The sequence below is a fragment of the Melospiza georgiana genome, chromosome 3 (genome assembly GCF_028018845.1).
Source record: "Melospiza georgiana isolate bMelGeo1 chromosome 3, bMelGeo1.pri, whole genome shotgun sequence".
Taxonomy (NCBI): Eukaryota; Metazoa; Chordata; class Aves; order Passeriformes; family Passerellidae; genus Melospiza; species Melospiza georgiana.
In genome coordinates, this window is record NC_080432.1 from 334585 (window position 1) to 344576 (window position 9992).

Sequence of the window (9992 nt, forward strand, 5' to 3'; positions counted from 1 at the left end):
GGGTATCTCATTCATGGCACAGGTGGGTTGTGGCCCTGGCCCAGACCCAGCTCCAGCCCTACCCCAAACCCTTCCTGAACCCTCCCTGGATGCACAGCCCTGCATCAGGCAAGCCCTGGCCCTGGGGGAACTCTGCTCCCAGCATCATTTGGCTCCGTGGACCTCATTTCGCTGGTCTGCAGCCGTGGAGGCACAATCACAGCCCGTGGAACAGCTCCAGCAGGACCTGATGGCCCCTAAAGCACCATGCCCCCCTGTGCCAGCACCCCCTCCCCTCTCCAGGCCATGGAACAGCTCCAGCAGGACCTGATGGCCCCTAAAGCACCATGCCCCCTGTGCCAGCGCTCCCTCCCCTCTCCAGCCCTGGGGCAGCCCACCCCAGCAGCCTGCAGCCCCCTGCCCATGCTGGGTGCCTCGAGATGGGGCAGAGAGGAGCTGTGGAACCACAACAGAACAGAACAGAACAGAACAGCTGCTCTAGAGCTGCGCCTTCAGCGCCCGGGGACGCGTCGGGCCACAAGGGCCGTGGCCATCAGAAGCGAAGGTTCTGTTTATTGATGCTTTGCCTGCCCACAGCAGAGGCACAGCAAACGCCGTGTTCAGGGGGAGCGTGCCCAGCCTGCAGTGCCCGGCTCCGTGCCCCTGGCACAGCCAGGGCCAGCCCTGCCCCGCTTGCACTGCTCTCGTCCCTGGGATGAGCCGCGGGGAAGGTCTGAGCGCCACTCGGGGCAGGAGCACGCTGTGGGCAGGGCTGGCAAAGGGCTGGGCACAGCAGGGCAGAGCTGCTGCACAGCACGTGAGCAGAGCCAGGGCTGCCCTGGCACCATCCCCTGCCCAGGGCAGCTGTGCCCACCGGGGATGGTGCTCCCCTGAGAGAGGAGCAGGGGGCTACTGCAGGACCCTGCGTGCCCCAGCCTGCCCATGCCATGTGTGCCCACTGCCAGGGCTCAGCTGGGCACTGCCAGGGCTCAGGTTTCCAGTGGATCACGCAGGGCTCAGCTGGGCACTGCCAGGGCTCAGCTGGGCACTGCCAGGGCTCAGGGCTCCTGTGGGATCACGCAGGGCTCAGCTGGGCACTGCCACGGCACTCGGCTCCTGCCTCACATCCGATTCGCCTTCCAGGACAGGTAGCAGTTCCAGACGATGGCAACACACTGGACAACAGCCAGCCTGGGCACAGAGGGGACACAGGGGACAGGGTCTGCAGCTGCCAGCTCAGGGGGCAGGGACTGGGCACCAGGGCCACAACCCTACCTGTGCTGCAGAGGCACAAAGTAGAAGTTGGCAATTTGCACGGGTGGCCAGATCTGGGCAGAGAAGGGGAGGAGAGGTGAGGAGCCCTGCCAGGGTCCCTGTCCCACACCCAGCCCTGCCTGGCACTCAGGGTGCCCCACAGAGCCCACGGCAGCGCCACGGGACAGGGGCAGGGGCAGGGACAGGGGCAGGGACAGGAGCAGGGATGGGACAGGGACAGGGACAGGGATGGGACAGGGGCAGGGACAGGGATGGGACAGGGACAGGGACAGGGGCAGGGGCAGGGGCAGGGACAGGGGCAGGGATGGGACAGGGGCAGGCACAGGGACAGGGACAGGGACAGGGACAGGGAGAGGGATGGGACAGGGACAGGGACAGGGACAGGGGCAGGGACAGGGGCAGGGGCAGGGACAGCGACAGGGACAGGGACAGGGGCAGGGGCAAGGGCAGGGAACAGGGATAGGGACAGGGACAGGGACAGGGGCAGGGACAGGGACGGGGACAGGGACAGGGACAGGGGCAGGGACAGGGACAGGGATGGGACAGGGACAGGGACAGGGGCAGGGACAGGGACGGGGACAGGGACAGGGACAGGGGCAGGGACAGGGGCAGGGACAGGGACAGGGGCAGGGACAGGGGCAGGGACAGGGGCAGGGACAGGGACAGGGACGGGGACAGGGACAGGGAAAGGGACAGGGGCAGGGACAGGGACAGGGACAGGGGCAGGGACAGGGGCAGGGACAGGGACGGGGACAGGGACAGGGACAGGGACAGGGGCAGGGACAGGGACGGGGACAGGGACAGGGACAGGGGCAGGGACAGGGACAGGGACGGGGACAGGGACAGGGACAGGGACAGGGGCAGGGACAGAGACAGGGACAGGGGCAGGCACAGGGACAGGGACAGGGGCAGGGACAGGGGCAGGGACAGGGAGAGGGACAGGGGCAGGGACAGGAGCAGGGACAGGGACAGGAGCAGGGACAGGGGCAGGGACAGGGACAGGGACAGGGACAGGGAAAGGGACAGGGGCAGGGACAGGGACAGGGGCAGGGAAAGGGACAGGGGCAGGGACAGGGACAGGGGCAGGGACGTGCCAGCACTCACACAGTAATTGGTCACCAGGGCATCCATGTAGTCCTGGAAGAAAAAGGAGGTGTGAGCACTCAGAGGGCCCCATCCCTGCCACTGGTGCCCAGCTCCACTGCTGGGCACGGAGCCCCTGCAGCCCTGGCCATGCCCTGCACAGCCATGAGGGTGACCAGAGCCATCCCCCCGAGAGCCCTTTGTGCCACAGCCAGGGCACACGGCTTGTCCCCCGGGGTGGGCTGTGAGCCCTGCCCAGCTCAGCGCTCCCCAGGCCCCTCCTGGCAGCAGAGACGCAGCAGGGCACTGAGCTGGGCACTGCCTGGGAGCCCAGGGTGCTGCGGTGTCCCGGTGCCACAGCCACGACCGTGTCACAGCCCCGTCCCCGGGCAGCCTGGCCGCGTCCCAGCCCTGTCCCAGGACAACGGGATGAGTCCCCGGGCAGCCTGGCCGTGACTCAGCCGGCAGGGCAGGCTCCTGGCGGCGCTGGCAGCAGCCCAGCCCGGGGTGATGGATGCTCTGCTGACGCTTCCTCTGCGTGGGGACAGGCGGATGCGCCCCCAGCCAGGGCGGAGGGTGCTGCCAGCGCTGCTCCAGCCCGGCCAGCACCCCCATCCAGGCCAGGGATCCCGGGGCCACAGCCTGCACCAACCACCAGCCACAGCAGCGTGCCCTGGGGAAGGCAAGGCAAGATCCACGGCATGAGCTGGTCAGGATGAGCAGGGCACGAGGGACAGAGTGCTCATGGAGCGCTCGTGCACGTCAAGATCCACGGCATGAGCTGGTCAGGATGAGCAGAAGATGGATGGAGTGCTCATGGAGTGCTCATGCAAGGCAAGATCCATGACATGGACTGGTGAGGATGAGCAGAGGAAGATGGATGGAGTGCTCAGAGCGCTGCCCGTGCCCACGATCTGTCCACGTGTGCCCTCAGGGAGCTCAGAGCACCCCATGCCCCGGCCGTGGCTTGCACAGAGCCTGAGGAAAGCAGAGGGGATGTGATCCTGCCCCGGGATCTGCCTCCTGTGCTCTGGGGCAGGACAAGGGGCACGTGCTGGCAGTCCAGGTGTGGCAGGCTGGTGACTGGGTGCCCATGCAGAGGAATGAACCCAGGGTGGTGGCACTCAGCTCCAGCCAGGCTGGCAGTCCCGGTGTGGCAGCCTGGTGACTGGGTGCCCATGCAGAGGAATGGACCCAGGCTGGTGGCACTCAGCTCCAGCCAGGCCGGGCCGTTCACAGGCAGCCCCCGTGAGAGAGGCTGGCGTGGCTGTTGCTGTCCTGGCAGCCACACGCCCACCCCACGGTGCCTCATCCTGTGGCAGGTGGGCACCCGCTGCCCAGTGACTCACCCTGCACACGCTGACTCAGCGTCCACACCGGTTTCCAGCAATTACCGTTAATGGGAGTCATCTCGGTAATTGCTCCGGTGCCCCAGCCAGAGCAGGGCTGGACAGCACGCCCGCGGCACCCGTGCCTGGCCCAGGTGGGACCCAGCGCTCGCCCACGGGAACCCGTGCCAGAGGAACTGGCCCTGGCAGCAGCACCTGGACTGGCAGCACTGGGCACCCAACACCGCAGGGCCGTGGGCCCCACGCCTGGGCACGGACACGAACGGGAGCAGCCAGCAGGGCCAGCCCAGGGGGAGCTGCCAGGGCCCCACAGCGCCCAGGGCAGAAGCAGCACTCACCTGCTGGATCTTGGCCCAGTTCTCGTGCAGCGAGAGCCCGTTGGTGGCCCCTGTGACAGCCAGGAAGCAGCCAAGGAAGCACGGAGCGAAGCCCCCCTGCCAGAGAGGAGCCCGGGCCGAGGGATGAGGAGCTCGTGGTGCTCGGAGCCAGGCTGGCCACGGGCAGCCTCCGAGAAAATGCCCACCCGGCCCTCTGTGGCACTGGGCTGGGCCCAGAGCAGGCACTGGGCTCCCAGAGCAGGCTGGGCACCTGGCACAGGTCTGTCCTGTGCCCACTGCCCAGCCCCACACAGCACCCTCGCCATGTCACACCAACCTGGTCCAGGATCACCTTCTTCACAGCCACAACTTTTGTGTTCCCTGGGATGAGCCAGTCCAGGATCCTGTACCAGCTGCCCACAACAGGGCCCTGCAGGAGCCAGGGGGTGAGGAGCAGCCTCTGTCCTCAGGGGTCAGGGCTGGGGCCTCCAGGGCTGGTTACACGGCCCTGCTCCAGCTCTGGACCACAAACACGAGCTCATCCTATGCTGCTCCTGCGCCATGGAACTGGCCCTGCCCATGGCTGCTGGAGGTGGCACCAGGATGGCCCAACTCACAGCCCACCACCCCAGGCACCTTCAGCAGGCTCCCACCCTGCTGAAGGAGCCCTCCCATCCCACTATCCCATCCCACTATCCCATGCCAGGATCCCGTGCCAGGATCCCATGCCATGATCCCTCCCCGTCCATCCCCACTCACCACAAAGCAGAGGCCAATGCCCATCATTTTCAGGGTGCGGGGACACTGGTGCCCACGCAGCCCCCGCTGCTCCACCAGCTGCTGTGCAATCACATCCCCAGCTCCCATCAGGGCCCCTGCAACCAGCACGGCCCACTCAGGCAGGCCAGGCCCCGTGTGCCCCCTGCCCAGGGTGCCTGAGCCTGCTCAGCCCTGGTGGGGCTGTCCCAGCTGCAGCTGCCACGGCCTGCACCAAACCCCATGGCACCAACCCCATGGCACCAAACCCCATGGCACCAAACCCCATGGCACAGGAGTCCCACCCTGCCAAGTGCCTCAGGGCTCTCACTGCAGCATCTCTGCTCCAAACGGTGTCCAGCTGCATCTGGACATGGGGCTGACCCATCAGCCAGGCTCCACGGTGCTCTCAGAGCAGAGCCTGCCCAGCTGCTGCCCATGATCTCCGCGGCAGCCTCTCCCTGGGCACCGGGCAGGCTCTGCCCACTGCGATGCCCTCCCTGCAGACCCAGGCAGGCTCTGCCCACTGCGATGCCCTCCCTGCCCGCGTCCCCCGCCCCACCAGCCGGGCTGGGCACGGTGTGTGCTCCCCGCTGCCCCAGCCCCTCACCACAGCCGGCAGCTGGCACGGCTCCTGGCCCCGTTCCTGCTCCGTGTCCCGGTGTGGCGCTGCCCGGCTGGGGCTCTGGCAGCTCCCGCTCCATCCCACACCCCTGACCCCTTCGACGCAACTCAGCTGGCCCGGCGCTGCCCCGGCAGCTGCTCCCCGGCCCCGGCGGCTCCTGCTCCCTCTGCCCGCTCCCCCGGGACGGTTCCCTGGCAGGTCTCCAGCCCCGCTGCCGCTCTGCTCCGTCCTCGGGAGCCCCGGGCCCAGCAAACCCTCGGTCTGAGGGGCGCAGCCCCAGCCTGACAGCCCCAGGGTTGTGGTACCAGCCCTGTCCTGGGGACTTTGTCAGCAGCTCCTCACGGATAAGGGCCCAGCTCCCTGTCCCCACACCGTGCCAGGTGGTGCCTGAAGCTCACCGGCAGCGCCAGCCCGGGTTCTGCCGCCCACAGAGCACTACTGCTGCTTCACAGGCTCCATGTCCCAGCCCCGACCAGCCCCAGGATCTGGGGGTCTGCCCCCACACCCCCCATGACGGCAGAGCAGCCCCTCCAGCTCGCGGGCCACAACGGCGCCGGGCAGGGCATGGGGGCAGGCAGGGGACTCCAGGCCAGGACAGCCAGAGCTCCGGGGCTGGCACGGCAGCGTTCCTGGGAGCTGCATTCCCAGAGCTGCATTCCCCAGAGCTGCACTCCCAAAGCTGCACTCCATGGAGCTGCATTCCCCAGAGCTGCACTCCCCAGAGCTGCATTCCCCAGAGCTGCACTCCATGGAGCTGCATTCCCCAGAGCTGCACTCCCAGAGCTGCATTCCCAGAGCTGCACTCCATGGAGCTGCACTCCCAGAGCTGCATTCCTGGGAGCTGCATTCCCAAAGCTGCACTCCCCAGAGCTGCACTCCCAGAGCTGCATTCCCAGAGCTGCACGCCCCAGAGCTGCACTCCATGGAGCTGCACTCCCCAGAGCTGCATTCCCAGAGCTGCACTCCCAGAGCTGCATTCCCAGAGCTGCACTCCATGGAGCTGCACTCCCAGAGCTGCATTCCCCAGAGCTGCATTCCCAGAGCTGCACTCCGCAGAGCTGCACTCCATGGAGCAGGGGCACAGCTCTCATGGAGACCACAGCAGACACTGCTGTTACTCATCCAGGGCCGAAGGCTCCGGGTACAGTGCCCACAAGTGATGAGGCTGTGGGAAGGGACAGAGCTGTCTGTGCATCTGCATCCCTTCCTGGGGCTGGGGATGCAGCCAGATCCAGCCCCCAGCAGTGACTTCGGCAGCAGTGCCTGCCCAGGGTGCCAGCAGCACTGCCCAAGCACAGCTCCTGTGGGGCTGGAGCCTTCATCCCAGCCTAACCTGGTGCCCAGGATGCCACTGGCACTGCCCAAACACAGCTCCTGTGGGGCTGGAGCCTTCATCCCAGCCTAACCCCATGTGCCACTGGCATTGCCCAAACACAGCTCCTGTGGGGCTGGAGCCTTCATCCCAGCCTAACCCCATGCCCAGGGTGCCAGCAGCACTGCCCAAGCACAGCTCCTGTGGGGCTGGAGCCTTCATCCCAGCCTAACCTGGTGCCACCAGCACTGCGCAAGCACAGCTCCTGTGGGGCTGGAGCCTTCATCCCAGCCTAACCTGGTGCCCAGGGTGCCAGCAGCACTGCCCAAACACAGCTCTGAGTGGGGCTGGAGCCTTCATCCCAGCCTAACCCCATGCCCAGGGTGCCACCAGCACTGCCCAAACACAGCTCCTGTGGGGCTGGAGCCTTCATCCCAGCCTAACCCCATGCCCAGGGTGCCAAGCCGACCCCCAGGTCCATGTTCTTGTGGCCAGAGGACCCTGCACGGGGCCCAGACCTAAGTAGGACACCTCCATCTCCTTGGGCACGGCGGTGCCCTGGCAGCAGCAGGGCGGGCACTGCTCTCCACAGGCAGGGGACAGCAGGTCACAGCTGCAGGCACGTGCTGCTGCTGCCCACTGTGTGCAGGCCCTGCTGGCAGCCTGGCCCAGGCCCAGCATGCAGGAGGCAGAGCCCTGCTGACCCGCAGCCCTGGGACCGCAGCGTGGCCAGCAAGGGTGCCCGGGCACAGAGGGCACGGCCAGCTGCCAGCAGAGCCCTGGCACGGCCCCAGCTGGCAGCACGGGGGTCCCTGGGAGCAGCAGGACAAGGCTGGAGGCTGGCATGGAGCTGGCACAGGGCACGGGAAGCTGCACGGACACTGCACAGGCAGCAGGTGAGGGGCTGAGCCTGGCCGTGGTGGGGATCACCCGTGGGAGCTCCGAGGGGAGCAGGAGCGAGGGGAGCAGGAGCAAGGGGAGCAGGAGCGTTCCTGCCCTCGTGGCTGGAGCAGGGAGAGCCGGGCAGGGAGAGCCCAGCCCCAGGCTGGTGCGGCCCTGTCCAGCAGCAGCCCAGCACACACAGAGGCCGTGCCCAGCCCCGCAGGCGGGCAGAGCCCCGGGCAGGGCTGTGCCGCAGCTCCCAGGGAAGCAGCAGCAGCGGGCAGAGCGCAGCCGAGGCCGGGGCCAGCTCGGGGCCAGGCCGGCAGGGGAGGCGAGGGCAGGGCCAGCCCCGGGCAGCCCCTCCCAGCTCTGCCCCGGCCGCTCGCCAAGCACAGCGGGCCGTGCTGCCAGCAATCGTCTCCGTGACAGCCGATAAAAATAACAGCGGGAACAGCTAAGCGGCCTGGCAGTGCCCCAGGCATGGGGGGCACCGTGCCACCCCCCTGCTGCCACCGGGGCTGAGAGCCAGGGGCTGCAAGGGAGGGGAGCCCCCAGCTCAGGATGGGCACCCCAGAGCCCCCAGCTCAGGATGGGCACCCCCAAGTCAGCAGAGACAGTCAGGGCGGGGGTGGCAGGGGGGCTGCAGCAGGGGGGGCAGCAAGGAGCACACAGGGACCCCCCAGCTCCCACCCACCCGCAGCACAGCCCCTGCCCAGGGCTACAGCTCAGCATCCATCCCTCCAGGTGAGGGGGGCCTGGGACAGCGTCCCCCCGGGTGTGGGTGTGAGGGCTGCGCCTCCTGACAGTCCCCACGAGCGCTCTGGCTCCGGCACAGAGCCCTGACAGAGCTGTCCTGAGCTGGGAGCGGCTCAGGGCCCCTCCCTGGTGTGACACACGGGGTCCCTGCCGAGCCCAGGCCACGGCAGCACCTTCTCCCCCAAAGTCAGATCCCTGAGGCACTGCAGACCTCCTGCCCTGCCTCCTGCACTGTGACGGTGCCTGCACAGGGCAAGGGGCGTGTGCCGGGGCAGGCTGTGGCTGTGGCAAGGAGGGGCAGCCAGGAGGGGCATGGGCTGTGTGCCAGGGCAGGGCAGGGGCTGTGTGCGGGGCAGGGGCAGTGTGCCAGGGCAGGGGCTGTGTGCAGGGCAGGGTCTGTGTGCCAGGGCAGGGGGTGTGTGCCAGGGCAGGGGCTGTGTGCAGGGCAGGGCAGGGGCTGTGTGCCGGGGCAGGGGCAGTGTGCCGGGGCAGGGGCAGTGTGCAGGGCAGGGGCTGTGTGTGGGGCAGGGACTGTGTGCAGGGCAGGGGCTGTGTGTCGGGGCAGGGGCTGTGTGTGGGGCAGGGGCTGTGTGTGGGGCAGGGCAGGGCAGGGGCTGTGTGCCGGGGCAGGGACTGTGTGCAGGGCAGGGGCTGTGTGTGGGGCAGGGCAGGGCAGGGGCTGTGTGTGGGGCAGGGCAGGGCAGGGGCTGTGTGCCAGGGCAGGCTGTGTACCGGGAGCGGGGCAGGGGCTGTGTTCCCGGCTAGGGGCTGTGTGTCGGGAGCGGGATACGGGCAGTGTGCCGGAGCAGGCTACGTGCGGGGAGCGGGGTACCGGCAGTGTTCCGGGGGAGCTGTGTGCCGGGGGTGGGATACGGACAATGTTCCGGGGCAGGCTGTGTGCCGGGAGCGGAGTACAGGGAGCAGTCTGTGTGCCCGGAGCGGGGCACGGGCAGTGTTCCGGGCTAGGGGCTGTGTGCCGGGAGCGGGGTTACGGGCAGTGTGCCGGGGCAGGGGCAGTGTTCCGGGGCAGGCTGTGTACCGGGAGCGGGGTAGGGGCAGTGTTCCGGAGCAGGGGCTCTGTGCCGGGAGCGGGGCACAGGCAGTGTGCCGGGGCAGGGGCTCTGTGCCCGGAGCGGGGTTACGGGCAGTGTGCCGGGGCAGGGGCTCTGTGCCGGGAGCGGGGCACGGGCAGTGTGCCGGAGCAGGGGCTCTGTGCCGGGAGCGGGGCACGGGCAGTGTGCCGGAGCAGGGGCTGTGTGCCCGGAGCGGGGCACGGGCAGTGTGCCGGGGCAGGGGCAGTGTGCCGGGAGCGGGGCACGGGCAGTGTGCCGGGGCAGGGGCAGTGTGCCGGGAGCGGGGCACGGGCAGTGTGCCGGAGCAGGGGCTCTGTGCCGGGAGCGGGGCACGGGCAGTGTTCCGGGCTAGGGGCTGTGTGCCCGGAGCGGAGTTACGGGCAGTGTTCCGGGCTAGGGGCTGTGTGCCCGGAGCGGGGCACGGGCAGTGCAGTGTGCCGGGGGCTCCGTGTGCGGGGTCTGAGGGCGCGGGGGCCGGGCCCGTCCCTTACCGGCCGTGAGCGCCTGCGCCGCCCCGGGCCGCCGCGCCAGCAGCCGCGCGCAGCCCCTCCAGAGCGCCGCCATGGCCCCGCGCGGCGCGGCGCG

General features: G+C 68.9%; 1 protein-coding gene across 1 annotated transcript; it reads right to left on the bottom strand.

The window, feature by feature from the left end:
• Positions 1-479: 479 nt before the first annotated feature.
• MPV17 (mitochondrial inner membrane protein MPV17) lies at positions 480-9971 on the bottom strand. The gene is made up of 7 exons (XM_058021750.1): positions 9899-9971; positions 4763-4878; positions 4341-4433; positions 4025-4120; positions 2359-2391; positions 1255-1307; positions 480-1170 (listed from the first exon to the last, which is right to left on the bottom strand). The coding sequence occupies exons 1-7, from the start codon at positions 9969-9971 to the stop codon at positions 1101-1103; spliced, it is 534 nt and encodes a 177-aa protein (XP_057877733.1). The 3' UTR covers positions 480-1100.
• Between the last annotated feature and the right edge of the window lie 21 nt (positions 9972-9992).

Coding starts and splice junctions, on each gene's coding strand:
- MPV17 (XM_058021750.1), bottom strand. CDS start 9,971: ATGGCGGCGCTCTGGAGGGGCTGCGCGCGGCTGCTGGCGCGGCGGCCC. Junction 4,121..4,340: donor AGAAGGTGATCCTGGACCAG/GTTGGTGTGACA, acceptor CCTCTCTGGCAG/GGGGGCTTCGCTCCGTGCTT. Junction 1,308..2,358: donor CCCTGGTGACCAATTACTGT/GTGAGTGCTGGC, acceptor TTCTCTGCCCAG/ATCTGGCCACCCGTGCAAAT.